This window comes from Manis pentadactyla, chromosome X (assembly GCF_030020395.1).
Source record: "Manis pentadactyla isolate mManPen7 chromosome X, mManPen7.hap1, whole genome shotgun sequence".
NCBI classification, from domain to species: Eukaryota; Metazoa; Chordata; class Mammalia; order Pholidota; family Manidae; genus Manis; species Manis pentadactyla.
The window spans coordinates 92,229,675-92,252,578 of record NC_080038.1 but is presented as its reverse complement, the minus strand read 5'-3'; the positions used below and the strand labels follow the sequence as shown (position 1 = coordinate 92,252,578).

Sequence of the window (22,904 nt, the reverse complement as noted above, 5' to 3'; positions counted from 1 at the left end):
TGCAGCACTCCAGTTTGAAAAAGACAGGTGCACCCCTATGTTTATCGCAGCACTATTTATAATAGCCAAGAAATGGAAGCAACCTAAATGTCTATCAGTAGATGAATGGGTAAAGATGTGGTACATATACACAATGGAGTACTACTCAGCCATAAGGAAAAAACAGATCCTACCATTTGCAACAACATGGATGGAGCTAGAGGGTATTATGCTCAGTGAAATAAGCCAGGCAGAGAAAGACAAGTACCAGATGATTTCACTCATATGTGGAGTATAAGAACAAAGAAAAACTGAAGGAACAAAACAGCTGCATAATCACAGAACTCAAGAATGGACTAACGGTTACCAAAGGGAAAGGTACTGGGCAGAAAGGTTGGGAAGGGAGGGATAAGGGCAGGGAAAAAGAAAGGGGGCCTTACCATTAGCATGTATAATGTGGGGGGGGCACAGGGAGGGATGTGCAACACAGAGAAGACAAGCAGTGAGTCTACAGCATCTTACTACACTGATGGATAGTGACTGTAATGGGGTTTGTGGGGGGGGAATTGGTGAAGGGGGGAGTCTAGTAACCATAATGTTCTTCATGTAATTGTAGATTAATGATAATAAAATGAATATTAAAAAAAATTCATATGGAACCACAAAAGACCCTGAATAGCCAAAGCAATCCTGAGAAGGAAGAATAAAGCAGGGGGGATCTCACTTCCCAACTTCAAACTCTACTACAAAACCACAGTAATCAAGAAAACTTGGTACTGGCACAAGAACAGACCCACAGACCAGTGGAACAGAATAGAAAGCCCAGATATTAACCCAATCATATATGGTCAATTAATATATGATAAAGGAGCCATGGACATACAATGGGGAAATGACCACCTCTTCAACAGCTGGTGTTGGCAAAACTGGACAGACAGCTACATGTAAGAGAATGAAAATGGATCATTGTCTAACCCATACACAAAAGTAAATTCGAAATGGATTAAACACCTGAATGTAAGTCATGAAACCATAAAACTCTTAGAAAAAAACATAGGCAAAAATCTCTTGGACATAAACATGAGCGACTTCTTCATAAACATATCTTCCCAGGCAAGGAAAACAAAATCAAAAATGAACAAGTGAGACAATATCAAGCTGAAAAGCTTCTGTACAGCAAAGGACACCACCAATAGAATAAAATGGCATCCTACAGTATGGGAGAATATATTCATAAACGACAGATCCGATAAAGGGTTGACATCCAAAATATATAAAGAGCTCACACACCTCAACAAACAAAAAGCAAATTATCCAATAAAAAAATGGGCACGGGATCTGAACAGACACTTCTCCAAAGAAGAAATTCAGATGGCCAACAGACACATGAAAAGATGCTCCACATCGCTAGTCATCAGAGAAATGCAAATTAAAACCACAATGAGATATCACCTCACACCAGTTAGGATGGCCATCATCCAAAAGACAAACAACAACAAATGTTGGTGAGGTTGTGGAGAAAGGGGAACCCTCCTACACTGCTGGTGGGAATGTAAATTGTTCAACCATTGTGGAAAGGAGTATGGAGGTTCCTCAAAAAACTCAAAATAGAAATACCATTTGACCCAGGAATTCCACTCCTAGGAATTTACCCTAAGAATGCAGCAGCCCAGTTTGAAAAAGACATATGCACCCCTATGTCTATCGCAGCACTATTTACAATAACCAAGAAATGGAAGCAACCTAAGTGTCCATCAGTAGATGAATAGATAAAGAAGAGGTGGAACATATACACAATGGAATATTATTCAGCCATAAGGAGAAAACAAATCCTACCATTTGCAACAACATGGATGGAGCAGGAGGGTATTATGCTCGGTGAAATAAGCCAGGCAGAGAAAGACAAGTATCAAATGATTTCACTCATCTGTGGAGTATAAGAACAAAGAAAAAAACTGAAGGACCAAAACGGTAGCAAAATCACAGAACCCAAGAATGGACTAATAGTTACCAAAGGGAAAGGGACTGGGGAGGATGGGTGGGGAGGGATAAGGGTTGGGGGGAGAAAGGGGTACTATGATTAGCATGTATAATGTGGGGGGGAGGGCACGGGCAGGGCTGTACAACACAGAGAAGACAAGTAGTGATTCTATAGCATCTTACTATGCTGATGGACAGTGACTATAGTAGGGTATGTGGGGGTACTTGGTGATGGGGGACGTCTAGTAAACATAATGTTCCTCATGTAATTGTAGATTAATGATACCAAAAATAAAAACTCAAATGCACACAGGTTCTAAGGAGGTGATGTAATTGAGTGATGCAGGTCAACCATAGGAAAGAAAATGTCAACTAACACTTGCCCCCAGGGTGAAATACAATACAGGTGGACAGTGCTAAATACAAGAGCACATGGCCCATTCAAATGAGACAGACCTTATGCGGGTATGGTGCCCTGGTGACAGCCATGTAGGAACACAGGCTCAAAACTACTGTGTTGCAAAATCACTGTGATGTTTCAAGAGAAGCCAAAAATTTGAATTTATATGTGTAAACTCCCAATTTTTAAGAGCTAGCAAACAAATCAAATTTTAGAAACCATACTGCCAACGCTGAAAGCCAAACACAACAAATCTGTGAGTGGGATGTGACTTGCATGGCTGCCATTTTGGAAAGTATACGTGACATTGGTGATTCTCCAACTTTAGAGTATAAAATCGTCTAGGCAGCTTATTAATGCAGATTCTCAGGGTCTATACCAAAAGGATTCTCACTTACTAAAGTCCATTAGGAGTCCAGAATCTATGGGGTTTTTTTAGCAAGCCTTCCTGGTGGCCTTGAGACAACTGGTCCTAAAGCCACTTTTTAACGATTTGGTGTAAAGGGGACTAGAGGATGAAAGAAAAAGAGAAAAATGGAGAAAATGGAAACTCTATTTCTAATGCATTAAATGCATTTAAAATACTTTCAATATTCTCATTTACTATCCCAGAGAAATACAAGTATCACACATGTTTCCACTCTGAAGAATATGCTCATTCTTAAACATGTAATATATGAAACCAGTGAGACTTATTAAGAGATTACTTTTCTCAGTGTACTAGACATTTCAGATCAGTAATATGGCAATGGCTCTAATTAGCATTAAAATATAAGGTGGTCTTTTTAAAAAATCAGGAACTTTTTTTAGTTTGATAAGAAAATCCACTTTAAAAGTACTTACTTTTTAAATAATATTTTAATTGACCCAGTCTGTATGAAAATCCTGAAAGTGAGTACACTATAATACATGAATTCATAGTTCGGTCTTCTGTTTTGAATTCAGAATGCATTTTTCAGATGGGGAGTGTGTGTGTGTGTGTGCGTGTGGTGGGGCAGGGGGTGGGGAGAAGTACCTAGTGACACAGTTCCTAGACCCTTTTAACCCAAATTATTAATCTCTCCTATCTCTAATTCCCAGATATGCATATGGCACTAATCAAATACTGATGTGTATACAAGCGTTCTCCTTATAATACTGTAAATTCCCTGACAATTGGCACCTATATTTCATGACTCTTTATCCTCTGGCACTAAATAGAATATATTTGGAAACTGAACTGCACTACGACATGTATCAAATGAAGGAATAACGTCTATGAGAAGACATAGCCTATTCAATTAAGCAAAAAGAGGAGAGGGGCAAATTCAAGCCTATCATCAGCCCCAGATTTTGGACAGCAAGTTAGATGGTATGGCAAGTGAAAGAGAGACTTGAGAAGTAAATTGTTTCCAGCCCCACCACATTTATGGAGGTCACTGAGAAAGAAACAAAACAGAAAGTACTACTATTTATTTGGGCCACCAAGTCCCAGGGTAATTAATATCAGTGGGAAAGTGAGTAAAAAGACCAGACACTATTTGGAGCTGTAACATACCAGGGAAGCCCCTGCCCAAAGGCCTTTCATATGGCCATGTATTTAGCCATCTGTATTTTGAAGGCTCAAAGGGGATTTTGCAAGAATCTCAAATTTCTCAATAGAAAGCTATCTAGCAAAGGATGATTCATTTCTTAAAGACCTATGTCCTTTTAGAAGAATTTTGTAATCCAACAAGGAACTTGAAAATTTTCCCAACCTACACCTTGCAAAATAATGTCCCATTTCTCTAGCTACAAACCACTGCACAGAAAAACTAATCATTCACTTTCAGTAAAATATATGGTAGGCAGTACCTCTAAACTCAAGAAATAAAAAGTAACCACAAAACATTCAATTTTGGCCTAAGTATCTTTGCCCTCACCTAACCTGAAACACTGAATAACAGTTATGTACCATAACAGAAAGGGTGTTTACTTTTTCTGTTAAGGGAGCAATTAAAGCTTAAAACTTGGTATGCATTTTTAATGTTTTCTGTTCAAATCAACATAATCATTAAAAATAACAATGCTAATAGACATTATTTCATTCACATGTTACAAATCGGGTTTTATTAAGAACTAGAGTTGAACATGGATTAACACATACTGAGGTATCCTGGGTATAGGAAATCCTTTGGATATGGACAAATTTTCATTCCTCTGGTTATTATCTCAAATTCACTTGGACCCCTGTAGTAAAAAAATCTTTCAAAGCTGTAAAAAAGCTAAGTTAACAGTTTCTTTTAATACAAAGCTCACTTGTTTAAGTGAATTAGCCTAAAAAGAGGATGGAGTACAAATTAGAGCCCTAAGACTACTTTGTCATAGTTGTGAGCAATGTATGTCTTTTTACTTTGTCATAAGAGATTCATATGTGAAAATGAAATTAAAGAAACAAATTATGACAACACTTCAGTGAGGAAAATATTACCTAGTTTTGTATACAATAAATCTTCCATCTTCTCTTGGAATATTCTGAGATTATAACTCAGCCTAGACACAACTCGTTCGGTTTGGCAGCAGCACCTTGTATGCTAAGCTATCTGACCTTTAGAGCAGTATCTATTGTAAAAAAACAAAAGCAAAAAACTTAGAGGCACACATCTAGAGAAGGGTCAGTTGGGAGCAAGGACCAATTAAGTCACTACAAAACTGTAAGTTACCAAAGTGCACACTATTTACAGTACATGTTTAATTTCACAAATTCAAAGCTGTCAAATTAAAGCATGCCAAAGGTATCAGAATTAATAGATGCCTTTATATTTATACTACAAACAGGCCAATTAGCACAGAGTTTTGACAAAAGATTTTAGACTTTGTGATATTTCCAATTACAAAAAGTCTGAAGTAAGGTCTGATCATATCACTCCTTGGCTCAGATGTTCTACCTAAGTTACAGAATGAAGTCCAAACTGTTTAAAGAAGCATTCAGTGCTCACCATGACAGAGCTGCAATCTCCCTCCAGACTGACCTGCACCACTCTCATATGTGCAACTGAGCCTCCCCAGGCTAACCCTTACTCTTGCAGTTGTGCACAGGATTCTCACTACAGACAATGCCCCCTTTTCCACTCTCTGTCATCACTGCTCAAGAAAAATTCCCTGAACTTGAAGACTCCCTTCTATTGCCAATCTTTCTATGAAGTCAGCCCTAATACTCCCAGCACTTTTTACCTCTACAGTAGCACTTTCCACATCCCACCTTGTATCATAGGTTTGTACACACAAGACTCTCTCCATTGCTGTGTTCCCAGTGATCTGGGATTATATATTTTGGTACCCTAATGATGCTTAGCACAGTACTGGGGTAGGTTTCTCCAAAGTATTCATTAAATTAGATTAAGTATGGAACAAGAATTTCAGAGCTAGAACTTTTCCCACTGAGTAGCTTGCCCAAATCCTCAGCAGTAAACCTAACCATAAATAGCTCTAAATTAGATGTCTGTTGACAATTCCCAGCCAACTTCTCAAGCTCTATTATTTCTCAACTAACTTAATCCAACAACAATGAAATGTGTTAAGGTACACTTATTAGACTCTTAATAGGAGGAAAAATAATATAAAAACATAAGATATTTCTATATAATATGTAAAGTACATTTTAATAATGTCTAAATTTTAAATATTGTCTGTAACTTCTAAGAAGAAGATAGCATGCTATCATAAAACAGCATGTATTATGGAATCAGAATCAGTAAACCAGAGACTCACTTCCGTTATTTGTAAAATATCAGAAATAATTATGCTTACATGCTTATGATAAAAATTAAAACAGTTATGTAAAGTTTCCACAGCAATGCCTAAAACACTGTAGGTACTCAGTAAATGTTAGTTCCATCTCACCACCTCACTTCTGAGTTGTTGAAAAGTGTTTCATATGATCCCCCATATTCAGTTACAAAGCAAGTTCAATCATAGTCTTCCCTTCAAGATCTCAACATTTTTAAATCAATGACACTTGAAAAAAACCTGCCTTTTACATACGCTAAATTTGCATACATGACGGTACTACCTCTATTAACAATATCCTCCCTTTCAACCTTAGCAAACTATTCTTCATCCTCCAAGACCCAGATCAAATGTAGCCTCTGTGAAGTTTCTCCTCTTCCTACCAGGCACAGTATGTGGTATTCCCGAGAGCACTCTGCTCACACCTATTTATTGTAGAACTTATTACCTAAGACTCCTATGTCCATCTTTTCTCACTAGGCCACGAGTTCCTCAAGAGTAACACCTATGTATAGTTGTGTTTATACCCTCAGTACGATGCCTCATACGTAATGAGGATTTGATATGTGTGGAATGATTATACACTGTAACATAGATTTATAATAAGCACAACTGTGAATATGGCCATGCATGATGCAGAATGAACTGGCTCTCCACAGGAAATTGATGGTTGAAGGGGAATGAGATGATCATGTCACTTCCAGTCAGGCAATAAATATTTTAAGAAGTTATATGAAGAAATGGAAGAAAAGCACTAGGAAATCACTGACAAGAGAACACAGGATAGGAGGTTATTTCAGGCAGATGGGACAATGCAGCTAATAGCTTTACTTAAATAAAGGGGCAACTAGAAAGAGGAAAATGAGAAGATAAAATTAAGTTGCTTAACACTAACCCTAAATATAAAAATAAGCTTGGTCCTGATGAGTTGGGTGAGAAGTAGTCACTGATTTTCACTCCTCAAACAGGGAAGTTAACCTTAATTCAACTGGACCAGAAATCATAAAGGTCAGTCAGTGGCATATTATAGTAATACAGCCAGGTGATCAGTGAAACAAGGGCAAACTTTAGCTTGAATAAGTAAACTTGATAAACACCACAGGAGTGTCTCTGTGTGTCTCTCTCTGTGTCTATGTTGTTGGCGGAGGGGGATAGGGGTATCAAGTTAATTTTTATTCTCCCTGAAAGGAGGAAGAATATTAAAACAACTACTGCCATAAAGTATTCCAGGTTTCAGATGGATCTCAGAGAAATGAATCAACAACTTAATACTGTTTTTAGAGAACTGCACAATAGTTACATGTGTTTCAGCAAACAGTGATATAGTATGGAACTTAGAAGTCAGAGTAGCTAGGAAGGTTTGGCATAAACTGCATTCAAGTAGTACTTGAAGAGGCATATGATTGCCTGCAATTGTACATGGAGAAGAGCAGATAAAGAGTGAGAAATTTTTGAGATGGAAGGCAACAAATCCAGAGGCAGAAGCTGCCAGAGAAGACTGTGCCATGGAATTCAAAATCCATACAGATGATGAATTTAAAATGACCAGCATCAAATGTTGTTGAGGTATTAAGTAATCAGCAGATGGAAAAAACTGTCTTTTAAATTCATTGGCATGAGAATGAATATATTTCTTAGAAGTCAGAAGCGAGGTAAGTGATAAGAGGTATAATTTACAACTACAAAGTTGTAAATAGTCCAGTCCAGCAAATTTCCAGTAATGGAAAAGAAGGAAATGAAAACAAAACAAAACAAAAAATGAAAACAAAAATATGCAATGCTTCCTTGAAGACAGGGATGATCTGGTCCTGTCTCAATTTAAAGGAAAAGACAGAGTGGAGAGTGAAGAATAGCTACGGAGCCACAGTAATTTTTCACACTAAATACACAAAAAGTCAGAGAGTCCAAAGCAGGGATCTTGACAGGCACCCACCCAACCTTAGCCCTGCTGAACTTTTGGGTGGGATAATTCTTTTCCATGGGAGGCTGTCTTGCACACTGAGGATGTTCAGCAGCATCCCTGGTCTCTACTCACTAGATACCATTAGCACCCTCCCCTGTTTGTAACAACCAAAAATGTCTCTACATATTACCAAATGTCCACTGGGAGGTAAAATTATGCCCCACGGATAACCACTGGTATAAATAAAAAGAACACACTTTTTGGGACACAGGAATGCTAAATCCTTCTTTAAGTATTTGTCCAAAACACAAAACTCTTTCAGTTAGATGAGGTCAAAAACAAAAGAAGGTCATCAACAACCAGGACTTTCATATTTGGAGGAAATATGAATTTGTAAGAACAGATAAGAAGGATTTTTGAAATAAATTTAAGTACTTAGTCTGCTTAATTATATGTCTGCTTTCCCAGTTACATAATTATGTGAGTTTAAGACGTCCTTTCCTTCTTGGTTTCATACTTAGTGTACATAGTTCTGGGAAAAGAACGGACATAGAAATTTTAACTTCTTAAGATTAGTTATCATAAGTATGAAGTAGCCCAATTCCAAACATATACTGGTGTATTCATGATCTATTTTATTCATTGCATTTTTTTTTTAATTAAAGGCTCTCTTTTCCTTTCAGGAGGGATGATGGTCAAAGTTAAGGGAACAGAACTCAAATCACATTATGCACTTCTGTATTATTTGGCACTTAAGCCTATAGTTTAGAGCTCTATTACTTGTCACACATCAACACAAAAACAGTTTGTCCGACACTTTATTCAGCCTAATTAAAAAAGATAGCACTTGGCTGAATATGCCACACTTTTATAGCAGCCAATCTTTAGGCAAAGCAGACACAGGAAGCAGCAGGAGAAGGTAGGTGGTTCTTGGCACTCCCCTAAACAAGAAACAATGCATATCGTGTACTTGTATCACAGGAGATAGCTTTAGTTTTTCCAAAGCAGTTTGACTTCACACAAAATTTCATAAACAGAAGGGGAATCAGGAGGGGAGGAGAGATAGAAATGAAAATATGAAGCAGGCAGTATGGCTTGCAACATAACCTGTCCAGAAGCTAACTTTCTTCATGGTTAACAAATAACAAAAAGGGAATTGTATGTAATATACAACAGTAGGCCTTGTGCTGACCATGAAATTATTTACTAGAGGCCAAACTGGTACTTTTCAGATTTATGTTTATTTATCCTTAAAATCCAAAGTCATATCACTTTTATCTCCATGGCTCTTTTCTAGCAAGTGGTCACACATCTGACCCACTATTTCATGGCAGTAATTCAAAGAACTTTAAGTTTTCATTATTTGTGGCAATAAAATGAATGGCCCTTGAACTCTGTCTTCTAAATTATACATAAACATAGTGCAAATCTAGACCAGGTCCAACCATTGCCAGTCTAGAGAACCACTAGGTCTTCAGGTTAATTTAGAGCTACTCTGAAGTTTAGGGTCTCAGGCAGTATAGGAAATCATGGGTTAAAAATATGGATTTTATAGTCACACTGGTCTTGAATTCCAAATTCACCACTGCATATCCTTAGGCAAGTTACTTATTCATTCTGTGCTTTTCTCCTCACCTCTAAAAAACCTGTTGTGAGGACCAAATGAGTTATTACTTATGGAGGAGGATATGTGCCATCAATCCCTGAGCATTCCTGCACATTCCTGCGGGTATGCCAAGACTGAAAGGCCCTGACACTTGGGCCAGGCCATTTCCTAGGGCTGTGTTTATAGGAAGTGACCTTGATGATGAGGTAATAATACCACCCCTCCCAGACAAAAAGCAGGCTTGCTTCTGCTTACCATAAATGTAGTAAATCCTTCAAGCTCAGTGTTCCTCTCCCGTAATGCAACTGAATGCCTATGTAGGTATCTATCCTGGTCTACCTTGTGGGATTCAGAACACAGAGAACCAGTGCGTCATGCTGACATTCTGGCTAGGTTACTGCTTTTGCAATAAATAATAAACTGTCTTTGTCACTGACCCAGGAGTCTTGAGTCTTTCTCAGTTAACCATGCAATAGCAACAGGGGGGTAAGCAGAATAAAATCCCAGACCTTGCACAGTTCTTGACAAATAGATGCAAGGTGCTTAGAATAGCAACTGGCACATATGATACTGTTTGTTATTGAGAATCACCTCTGGGCAGGCTTGAGTACTGTACTTGCTCAGCGAACGAGGACAACCACCCAAGGATTAGGATGACCTAGAGCAGAGCCAGCATTCTCTAAGGGCCTTGCACACAACGCATGGGTAAAACAATGTTGATATGACCTTCACTGAACCACACTAACTCAGACTTCAGAAACAGGACAATAAATTAACTGGTATTTCCACCCATTAGCATTCAGCTTTAAACAGTCATCTTTCATGATCGCTAACTTTTCATCCAACTAGAACCCAGATGTCATGTATTTCTGTTAGGGCAGACTTATTACAGCTCTCAGTAACCTTTGACTCACAGCACATCAAAACTGAATGGAACCTTGAAAACTGTTTGTTTCAACTCCCTTGTTTTACAGAATAAACTGTCACCCAAGAGTAGATAAATGACTTGCCCAGAGTTACGTTTTAAAAAGTAGTCAGCTTACTCTCTATAGAACCTCCTTAAATTGCTAGAAACTAACCCTTAAAAGAAAAAGACAATAGGATAAATTAAATAAATCCTATTTAGCTTATTTCAACTTGATATAACATATTAGATACTCTTAGGTTCTATAAAATGTGGGGTCTTGGAAACATGAAGTAATGGTGCTAAGATCAAAATTCAGTTTGTGCTAGTTTATGGCAACACACAGTTCAAGACAGGTGTGGATGGGAAATGTTTTTTAAATAAATCTCTGTCACATTCAGTAACTGATTTCACATCCAATGGCCATCCTTCTGCATGTTATTTTGTGGCCAGGCAGTAGGGGACACTATTAATAATATTCACAGAAAACAGTAAAAATGACAAGGAATAACATGATCTTCAAAGTTAAAAACAGGTGATAATAGATTACTTAAAGGGAGGGAGTTTAAAGCAGGGATTAGTAACCGAACATATCTTGATCCACAATTAGGTACAACAGAGGTGGTGTTAAGTGTAGAAAATCGGGCCTACAGCCTTGCACAATTCCTGCTTTAAAGTATAACTAATGTCTCAATTCTACTTTACACAGAGATATGGCCACTTAAAATTTAGGCTTTTGTTTCAGACCTACTCAGCTTATATAAATGAGGATTTGGATCTCACAGAAATTCACAAGTCCATCTGAAAATGGTTTGGTGAGGCAAGTATAGGTTATACTGAGGAAGCCTAATTTAGAGATTAGAGAACATGGGTTAGCCCTGCTTTAGTAAAACAAATACACAAAAAGCCAAACCACTGGCATGGATAAAATCCAGCCCATTTTTATTTTTTATTTTTTGAATTGTAAAAATTATTCTTCCCTTTAATAGCTTGTTTAAAGACCATTAGCTACTCAATCAAAGAGGAGGAAAAATGTTAGCTAATGCACTACCAATGGAAAACAATCTGTAAGGTCAGCCTAAGAAATGATTATTTCTAGTCACAAATGTTTTATATACACACTGACTCTTCTGGAAAACAATGATTTTGTAATATGAGGTAGAAGAGCATATTATTAGAGGAAATCTTCTGCCAAATTTTAACCCATCTTAAATTTCTACAGGTTCTTGCCTTATATCATGGGCAATGTAAATGAAAACAAATGGAAGTTATGACACAAACTGCAAAAAAGTTTAGTCTTGTGCATGCAACCTGTAACCATGAGATGCACTCTAGAACAATAATGTCAAGAAAATTACTGGGAGGAGTGCAGAAAGGGAGGAGCTTTAAGTTAGAGAAAGTAACGTACTGAAACTATAGCCTAGGTCCTCAAGGACATAGCCCTCCACATTTGAGAACTGCAAATTCAAAAGCAAATGTAGTCAGGTTTAGGACAACATATTATGTAGATATACACCTTACATTCTGTTTTAGAATCAATGACAAATGGAAAACACCTATACTAAATAAGACATTAAACTATGTCCTGTGTCTTGCTGAATTTTCTATCAGGTATGAGAATAAAATCCATCTGGCTTTAAATGAAGTAGCTAGCCCACATGGCACCTTTGTGTGAATTTTAAAAAGCGCCCCCGGGGAAAACAGTCTTGTGACTGCACTTGCTTTGGTCAGTGATGTGACATCTGTGGTCTCACACCTTTGAGCAGGGCCTAACTATAGTGATCCTGGTCTCCTGCTACACATACAAGTTCAAAACATAAGTGTACAGTCTACACAAGATATTGCTTTCTACATAAAATCTTTCTGAAGAGCTTCAGCCAGTGTAATATGAGATTCTATTAGTGATTGATTTCAATGCACACAAAGCAACACCTCCATAGCTCTGCCCCCTGAGCAGAACAAAAGGAGAAAATGACACCTATCCAGCCCCCAACAATTGTCACTTACTTACCTGATTGGGTCAGTAAATGGTCTGCCTAGAAGTTACAAAGTGGAGATGGATTACTAGTCTAAATGTACTTGAGTCCACAAACTTATAAGCCTATTGTCTTCCACCACAGTAACAGCACAAAACTGCTGTCTGGAAAGTAGTGGTTACACAATTTCTTTAGTAAATCTGTGTGAAATCTAGGCCGTTTGCCCAAGTTGATTCCTCATACTTACCCACTCCACCCATCCCCAGCTCCATCACCTCATTAGTGTAGCCTCATTTTCAGTTTTAACCCAACAAATGTCTAAATAAGCAAACTTAACAGTTCAGAGTTCTTTCTAAAGTTCTGCTCATCCAATTGTCCACATTCGGCAACCTAAAGTGTATCAAAGTGGTTAAAAACAAAGATAAACACCTCAAGTAACAAATGGTACTTGTACTGAAATAAAAACTAGAGCTAGTAACATAAACTTAGTTGTATGTGTGTTATCAGTGAGATGAACACTTTAAAGAACTCAAGAACACATTCATTTTGCCCAACTACCTACAACACTTCCCTGGGGAAAACATTCTTACACATATACCCCACCCCACTTCACAAATTGTACAATGAAGAATGAGTGATTACGCAACCAGTGGGTAGAGCTAAAAACTTAATTTGCTCTTTTCTATGGCATATAATAGCTGCTTTAAGGATTTACCCCACATCTGTATAGTCAACTTTTCCAGACACTTCTGCAGAATTAAAGACAGAAGTGAACCTAACTGGAGCTGATACTTTATGATAGTACTTTATGTGGAGTAACTTTGAATGAGATTTAACCATTAATTTAAACTTGGAATTGTTTAAGGAGCTCAGTGACATGTATATTAAATAGGCACACATTAGATTAAAAATCTACTTTTTGAGGCAATTGGGGATATTTGACTATGAACTACGTTAGAATATACCAAGGAATATGTTAATTTTTAAAGTTGCCAGAGTAGCATAGTGGTTACATTAACAAGAAGTCAGTAATTTTTAGAGCTGCACCACGAAGTATGTAGGAGTGAAATGACATATTTGGGATTTGTATTAAAATACTTTAGCAAGGGAAAAATAAAGGGTGGATGAAGCAAATGTTGAAAATCAAGTAACTGCTGTATGTGGGTAATGGATGGATGGTGGCTCATTATATCATCCTCTCTACTTTCCAGTATCTCTGAAAATTTTCATACATTTTATTTTAAAAAGTTGTATTAACTAGCCCGTATTACAAATAAAGTAAAAACTTTATCTCTTGCTTTTACTAGGTAAGAGACCAACAATTAAGGGTAGATAAAAATTCCTCATTATTTTAAGCAGATCTTTACCAAAACATGTAGATATCTACTACAGAACAACAGGACTATTTTTAAAAGGACTGCACCCAACATCTTTTCTCCCTGGGGTGAGCACCAGAATTGTCAGGTGACTGAATCAATAACTTTGGGGAATAATTCATTACCAATGAAGTTTCTGATTCCTACCTAGGCCTGCCTAAATAACCACCTAGAAGCATCTCACTTGAAACAGGCACCACTATATAGAGCCCTAACAGAAAAAGAGACTGATGGCCAGTTTGCTGCTCTGCATTTGGTAACAGTGTAGCTCACACTCCCTAAAACAATACAGAAAAAAACCTTAATTAAACCAAAGCCTGTGTAAATGGTGATTAGAAAGAATTTTGTTTTCTCCATTCCTTCATAAGAAAGGCACCAATACCCTTTCCCCAAGCCACTTTACATAATGCAAGCAAGTATCAGGATTCTGTTTGAGTGTCTGTTGAAGATACAGCCAGAGTAAATCATTCAGATTGAAACAGATTCAACCTGATCATGTAAGTAAGCTTCAAATTAGTGTGTTAATTTCCTCCTGTTATTTACATCATAATAAATAGCTATATAAAAATATATCTCAACCTTCCTTTACAAGCATCAATTTCGAACTGTCTTCCACAGTGGGTGTCCTCTATAAGATGTCCCCTTGGATATCAGGTATATAACTATATTTCAAGTCACCTGGCCATCATCTGTTTCCTCAGTCTTGAGACAAAATAAAGTATCAAACACCTCAAATCTGACAGAAGGAACTGGTCTCTTCTGCACGTCAGACTGAATATAGGAATAAGAGAAAGTGAGGCTCTTTATAATAATCCCTATGGTGCTAGTGATAACCCAGTAAAATTTAACCAAAGGTGCTGATTCATGTAAATTAGCATGTATTATGTGCATGCTGTATTCAGAGCATCCTGTTATTTAAAGTGTTCTCTGAGACGAGGTTGACAAAGAATATGATTCATTTCAGTGACATGGTGCTACTGCCAGAGCTCTTGGTACTTAGAGTGAACTCTAGGTGGATTACAAGTATAATTGTTCCAAAATATAACAAAAAGAGAGATGGAATAATTTTTCACTTTCAGAGTCCCTGAAGCAGAATGACTCAGTGCCATAGCTAACTTCTACAATAGAAGTGACAGCTTTTGAACTTATCTCTAAGTCAGATCCCTTAACACATCAGTGACTCAGTTTCCTTATGTGTACAACAGCACCAATCTGCCTGACAAGCAGAACGTCACAGATATCTAAGGAAAGCTTTTTTTTAACAAAAAATGTTTAATGCAAATTGATAAAAGAAAAGGGTAGCTGGTTCTTTAAAAAATTACAGTGAAGAAAAGTTAAACTCACATCTCACATTCATTCAGTAGAAAGTATCATTAATACAAGGACATAATACATAATCCTTCAAATGGAAAAAAAGAATTGGGGCAAGAATAAGAAATCAATCAACAAGTAACCATACTATGGTACCTTATACAATAATAATAGATCAATAAAATTGCAAGAAAACCATTAAGCCATCCAACCACAATTAAATTTGATTCAGGTAATATAAGGGGTTAATCATAATGGTCTATATTTGTATAGCAATATATAATTTCCCAAATGCTTCCTCATTCATTACAGTGTTTTATCTAAAGCCACCTTATGAAGCAAATCAGGCAGATACTATCTACAGCTGGTAGATGTTAATCACAGGGCTCAAACTTCTGCTATTAAACAGCTCATCAGAGATCGCAAGCAAATAAAACAACTGGCACCAAGTCCTTTGGTCCTCCATCCAGTATTCTCTTGCCAATAATCTAAAGTCTCTTACCAACAATAATAAAATGTTACTTGGGTCTGTTTTAATACTGTTTCTCTGCATGGAAGTTTAGGGTTCTGAGATCACAAGAATACAAACAAACAAGGGGGTAGGAGAGTTCTCCCAGCCTAGAAGTTTCTTGAATTCAAAAACTACAGAAAGGCCACAGAAGAATGTTCAGATAGGTTTATTTGATGGCGTGTTTTTTTTTAAGCCTCTTTTCAACAATTTACACTCTCAAAATGTCTGGCCTATAGGGAAAGAATTCCAGCTAATAATCATTTACTGAGTAGTTTTGCACCCTAGCACTGGCCTGCAAGGTTTTCAAGAACAGGCATAAAGCAGGACCACCGCCCAGAAGCACTTCAAAAATCTTTGTAGACAGAAGATCAGCATATAACATTCAGATGCTCTATAGTTATGAGTTCAGAATAGAGAAGACCCATCAGTGAGCTGAAGTAATCAGTGAGGTTTCAAGGGAAGAGCAGAGCGAGGGAATTTTAATGCATGAGTTGGGCTGTGAAAGGCAGGTGAGATTCATAAAGAAGAAACAGGGTGGATATTTCAGATCTGGTGAAGATGTTCAGGATGGGTGGTAGGAAGGAGAGGCAACAGAGTGGCAGGAGGAAACTGAGATGCTGATAGATAGGCCTAGTAAATGAAGGAGTGGATGAGCTGCAACTGAAATCTAGGTCTCTAAGCTTTCATGTAACTTTGCTCCTCCTAACTGGTCTTCCTGCCTCCATCTGGGCACCCCTCTCCAAGAAATACACTCCATTATATTAAGTGTCCCTCTGAAACACAATTCTGATTAGGCCAGTATTTTGCTTAAATCTCCTCAATGGTGTACTGTGGCTTTCAGAAAGAAGTTGATACTCGAACATAATATACAAGTACAAAAATGCCAATGGGTTTCAGCCCCGGGGCAAGTTCACTATGGCTTCAGTGTGACCAAAGAAAATGACAGTAAAACGTTCTTGGGGTGAAAGGGTTATACACAACTTTATTTCCATGGTGGCAGGTCAGTCACTAGAATCCCGTCCACTCAGAGCGAGTCTGCATGCAGCAAGCTAGTCTCTGCCTCTGGGCCCCTCTGCCTGCACAGTCATCCTGCACAGCTGTCCTCTGGGCCTCTGTCCTCGGCACTGCCACCACTCCAGCCTCTGCTCTCCTGCAGCCTTGCAGCCGCGCCACCATACAGCGCAGAGCGCTGGGTGGAGCTCCTTATATGGAGTCAATAGCAACATATTGCCCACACGTGTGCAGTGATCTAGCCAACCAGGGCCAGGTGAGAATCCTGGCCACAGGAACTCTCATTTTATCCACAACTCCCTTTTCCCACAGGTCCACAATAAGTATACTTTGTTTCAGCCATTAACATCTACCCACAGTTCCTTTATTGGGCAGGCTACCATATCTCTCTACCTTGGAACATGTTGTTCTTTCAACATATAATACCTTTCCCTGCCCTCCTTCAATTAATGCCTTATTCATCAAGCCTTAGTGGAAATGTCTCCTACTATGGTAAGCCTTTCCTTACCACACTCAAGAATCCAACTGGATTTAAATGCCTTTCTGTTATTTTTTATTTCACCCTCCTATGCATCATTCCTTATCACACAGTTAATCAATAACTTCCCTTCTTCCCTCACTAGACTATAAGCACCTTTATATCACCAACACTCAGGATAAAAATGCCTAGCATATAGCAGGTGCTTAGTAACGGTTGCACAAATGAAACTCATCATGTTCAGACTTTATCAATTAAAATCAAAACATGATTTATCCAATTAAAAACCATATTCTCAAGAAGTTATACAATAACCAGAAAACTAACGTGTTTTACTTCCAGTCACTAGTGTCACTATACTATCTAAAGAACCAAAGGCTTCAGGAATTATACCAAAACGCAAAGCCGAAAAGCAAAAACACCAAAGAATGTTAAGCCACTCTACACCATTGTGTGTGTGTGAACGGTGTTAGCTCTACCTTAACACTAGCTTCTCTTAATGGTTAAGGTACGCCTTAGGTATGTGGAATTCAAGATATAGCTCCTTCATAACACTTTGAGAGCTCTACTACTCAACAAAATTCATTCCATGGTTGACATCAAATTACTAATTAATCTAAGATTCACAGTGTTTGATGGCATGCTACAATCTGGGCCTAACCAGATAATTACATAAAATACAAAGCGCTACTACTATTATGTCATTCAAAATGTGATAAGTCCAAAACAAAGTTGCCTTGAATCAAAATAAAAGGGTTATAAGGATGCATAGAAGAGAATAGTTGAATTATTAAATTTTTATTTAATTCACGTTAAACAGAAGTCATTCAAATCCTGAAATGTTGCTCTGAAAAAAATTCTAATACCTGTCAAAAGGTCACAGATGTAAACAAAAGTAGTTCCTCTCTATAGGAAACATACTTTCCTTCAGTTTTCCAGGATAAGTAAATGAAAACAACTGAATCATAAGCTTTATACTCTATGAATCCACTATAATATAGTTATTGAGTTAATTTTTCTATATAGTGGAAACTTTCACTTTAGCTAATACTATACAGATGTTTCATAATTAACTTTTTACTTCCAGATGAATTATCTTCAATTACGATCACTCGTGTGGCCAGTGCTATTTCCCTTCATCACTGACCTCCTCCTCTCCCCAGTAACTTTGAATAGAATCAACTAGCATTCCCTTTACTCTGACTTTGGTAACCCAAGAGTTCATATTCTTTTATAGGTGACAGATGCCTTTGAGAAACTGATGAAACTGCAGGGCCCAGGAAAAATAAATGTATCTACACACACTCAAATTTCTCTTACAATTTCAGGAGTTTAAGAATCCCTGTCCGGCACAATCACTTATACACATAATTTCTATTACCATATGGCTCTCTTATAATCCCACACTACACCACACACAATTAAGGACTATAACAGTAATTAACATAATACACAAAATACTAAATTAGTCTAAGGTAGAGCTTTATCTTACTAGCAATATTTTAAATTAAGGATCCCAAATGAACTCCTTCCTAAAAGGCCTTAGAAGAACAAGTTGAGCACTTCAATAAGACAACTCAGAACAAGGACTAAGGCATCTATAAAAAGAGGTTTACCAAGTCTTGTTGCTTGCCTTAGTATGGGCTGAAATGTCTTCCTAAATTTATCTTTATTAACTCTGACACATCTGCTTGTAAAATTATATAAGACTCAAAAGTTAGGCTGGAACAAAAAAGAAACTTACCACTGATACGAACAAACTTTTGGATTCAAATACCTGTTCTACTACATCAAGCTATGTTTAACACTGAACTGTGTTAGCTCAGAACTGAAAGTGATACCATCTCATACCTATCTAGTTACCTTGTCTAAGCTAGTAAAACATCAAAGATGAAACAGGACAAATGACCAAAGGAACAGAGATAAGCACTCTGTTGAGAGCATACTTCCTAAAAGTGGAATGTTCCCACTGGTAAACCAAACTATTTGTGGAAACTATCAGTTCACTTTTATTTTTGCTAAAATTTTGGTCACTGCTTAAGCCATAAATTTTTACTGGATTAAAAAAAAGCAAACAGGATCACTCTTTTACCACAAACTGATAAATTTCAAAATCACGACATCAGAATTTTTAAATACATTAAAATATGTTGATAAACTCACCAAACTTGTCTAAGTTTCATGATGGTGGGGGCACCCATTGAGTCCACTAACCCTCTGCCACCAGACAATTCACAAAGAGTTTGTAACTCAGTTTCTTCACTTGTAAATACTGGGTTAACAGAACACAACAAGGAAACAAGTTTTTTCTCAGTTTGCCTCAAGTTAGGATTGGATTCATGAGACTATAAACTGGTCATTTTATTCTACCCTACTATGTCCCTTTCCACATAATGGAAACTTGCATATTTCCTGAAACCATAACGCTTTGATCAACGTTTTCCAATATGGACAGTCTGTAATTGATAGGCAAACAGTTATGTAGGAAATGGCCAGATGCCATAAGAAACAGCTTTAGTTTTATGTCACTGTTTCCTTCCTTATTATAACCAAGTTGCTGGTTAAAACTGAAAACTAGATGTGCAACATGTGGCTTGTGCTTAAGATCCAGACTAAGACCCTTCAGACTGAAGTATTTCCTGAATATGTGCAGGAAAACAGTTTCCCTTCACGCCGCCTGAATTAGAAAGTTTATTGATAAATGTCGGTGTAATATTTACCGTGATTGGGAAAAATTGTTTTAGCCAATATACTTTGTTAATTTGACCGGCTTTTAATTAAGTGTCACTGTTATTAAATCATTTTTATATAAACTGAAAAAAAAAAAGAGGAACCCTTTTAACTGGTTAGTTGAGGAAACTCCAGTATTTCCCAATCTAATACCAAGCCCCATAGATTTCATTCCTCCCCACTTTTAAGTCAGTGGCAGGAAATGGACTGCTACCGCTGTTTTCACACACTCTCAGGACAGTGAGATTTGTGCAGTCTGTCTACTGCTTTTGAGCGTTCCTAATCAACTTAGTGGAAGTACTGTGTGCCATTGCCTACTACACACACGGCAGGTGGTGGTACCTCACCCAGGCTCCAACACCCATGTTCCCCCCACTCTTCCAAAGAAGTGTTTTTTGGGAAAGCACATGGAGAGGCAAAGAGAAAAAAACGCACGTAGGAGCCTCTTCCTGAGATTTCTGCTCAAGTAGAAAGACTGGGGGCCTACACTGTGTGTTTTTCTGGGGGTTTGGGGTTTTGGGAGATTTTTTTTTGTGGATGGGGGGCTTGAAAGGGTGGTTTGATTTGCATATCTGTGGGCGAGCTTCCAAGTATTTGGACTTAAACGAAGAAAGGTTCCCCTGCCCGTACCCTAAGCGTTAAGAGGAGGCAGAACCCAGCAAATGACAGAGGTGGGAGGGGAATGCAATCTCGCGAAGAAGGTTCGTGCCCACAAGTTAGACACAGCAGTCCCTACCCGGTACTCGGGGTCTCCCCAAGTTGGGGTGGGGCCCTTCTCCTGCCTGTTCTGCTTCCCGGGCTGACAAGAGTGGGAAGGGGGTCAAGGGGAGCAAGGGGTGCTCTTCCGCCCCCACGCCGTCACCGCGCCTCGGCGTGGCCGCTTCTTTAGCGGCTCCCCGAGTTGCACAGCGAGGTCGCGGTCACCCTTGGGAGGGGGCCCCGGCTCCCCCGCGTTCAACGGCAGGAGGATCCCGGGGCCCTCGCTGTCCCCAAGGCCGGCGGGGGCTGCGGGAGCACTCACCAGTTTGGGTTTGTTTTTCGTTTCCTCTTCGTTGGCTGCCCGGTTCCCCACGCTCCGCTTGTTGCTCCGGCCCCCACTGGGTTCCTCGCCGCCGCCTCCCGCTCCCGACGCCACCGCGCCGGGCTGCTCCATCTTTCTCCGGCCCTGTCACCTGTGCCCAGGAACCCCACCTCTCCTCAAGTGAGGAAGTCTCTGGGGCGGTCCCGCTGTCCCGCGCTGATTCGGCAGCACCTCTTGTAAGAAGAGCGTCAGCCGCGAGCTGCCGATTTCAGGCACCCCCGACGCAACACGCCGTTGCCACTACTCGGCGCTGGGGCAAGCCCTGCCCCTCAGCAGCTGCAGTCACCACGGTCGCCACCGCCCTCAGGGCGGTGTTGAGGGCGGAAGAAAAGTAGATCCTATCTCTTTAAGAGGGCCTCAACACACGTGATTCATCAAAGTGCCCGCAGGCAGCCGCCCGGGCACGGAAAGCTGCTTCCTACTCCCTGGGCCGAGCGGGCTCCCGCTACTGAGCATGCCCGGCGCAGCGTCTGGAGCCGCGGGAGAGGACTTTAGGCTGCGGTCAAGCCATGATTGCACTTCCTAAGGGCCAAACGTGAAATGGGAGGCAGCTAGTCCAGAGAGGTGGTGTCGCCCATTTTAGAGATGAGGAGACTGAGAGCGCGGGGAATTCATGTATGAATTTCACTGACAGGTCTACCTGAGTGTCAGCGTCCACTAGGGTAGGCCCAGCACCTTCCCTGGCAGAGGCCTTGTGGGGCGGGGTTTGTCCTGGTACCCTGTGTGGGATGGGGTTGATTAGCAAGGCAACTGGCATCCCATTCACCACCATAGGGAACGCTGACTGTTTTGCCTGGACAGACGGTCTGGGTCAAAGTGGAAAGAGTGTGCTTTCTGTTGCCTTGATTGCTTTGCAACCAAAAAAATACAGTCGTTCCTTTATTCCCTTGCTGCTACATGGTGCCCACTGCTTATTTCCAAGGGGGTGGAAGGCTCTTTAACCAAAGCACCTGTAGAAAGCTGACAATTGGATTGAGTGCTATTTTCAGTTTCCGAACTAGTTTGGGTTTAGGGTTGTTGTGGGGAATGAGTAAGATCGTGTGTCAAAGCCTTGCTTAAAATGTAGATCTCTAGACAAATGCCAGGGGGTTTTGTGCAGCAGCAGCAGCAGGGCCCTGAAAGCATTGTTAGTCTTTAGTCCTTGAGTTGTCAGGAAGAAGCCCTCACTGTATTTCTTTCATCCTTTTTAAACACGGCCCTTTAAAAATAATGTTCACATTGAGAATGTTAGAGGGGCAGAGAGCCAGAACTGAATGAACCATCATAGAATAAAAGCACGTATGCTAGAGAAGCTACCTGAAATGTAAATTCAGACACCAAGCCTAAAAACATCTCCACATGCCTGTTATTCAGATACCTTCAGGCTATGACTCCTTTTGCCCTTCTTCCCTTCACCTAAATTCAGCTCTGCTGAATCTAATTTGTTTATGAACATATTTATTGACAGTGCATTAGGATAAATTTGACCATGCTAGAGGCGTGAGGAGGCAATTAACTTGGACAGTAGAGTGAAGAGAACTTTAGATACCCGCCAACAGTTTTAACCCTGGCTTTCCCATTGTCATTAACTTTGTTTTTAACTGTGCAGGTGGTAAACTTCCCTAGGACAGCAAAGAGGGAATGTATGCTCCTAGACAGGGTGGACAAGTAGCCCTAAGGTAAATTTGCTTTGTAGAAGTTCCTATTTGAGTTAAAACTTGAAGTATGTTTCAAATTCAACTCACTATGCGTATGTGCACACACACGTGATTTAAATTGCTTATATGTTTCCCCTCCTGAAAAATTCGGTGAAAATGGATGCTGCAGAAAAACCTGACGTGTGTGTCTAATGCTTTCATGTAATTCCTGTTTGAGAGAGAAAGGTGTGGGAGAGGGTTCTCCATTCTCGTACGTTGCTCAGTGATCTGCTCA

The 22,904-nt window shown here is 39.3% G+C and overlaps 1 protein-coding gene across 6 annotated transcripts in view; it reads right to left on the bottom strand.

Moving 5' to 3' along the window:
• The window catches only part of DIAPH2 (diaphanous related formin 2), a 953,825-nt gene extending 932,413 nt beyond the window's left edge, over positions 1–21,412 (bottom strand). For 3 of the 6 annotated variants that reach the window (XM_057495928.1, XM_036919627.2, XM_057495929.1), the window contains exon 1: positions 20,934–21,411. In XM_057495928.1, coding sequence (XP_057351911.1) covers positions 20,934–21,065 — 132 coding nt within the window. In that variant the 5' untranslated portion in view covers positions 21,066–21,411. Of the gene's footprint in view, positions 1–20,933 lie in introns of all 6 variants that reach the window. The other 3 variants (XM_036919628.2, XM_036919630.2, XM_036919629.2) reach the window with 3 other exon arrangements.
• Positions 21,413–22,904: the final 1,492 nt, after the last annotated feature.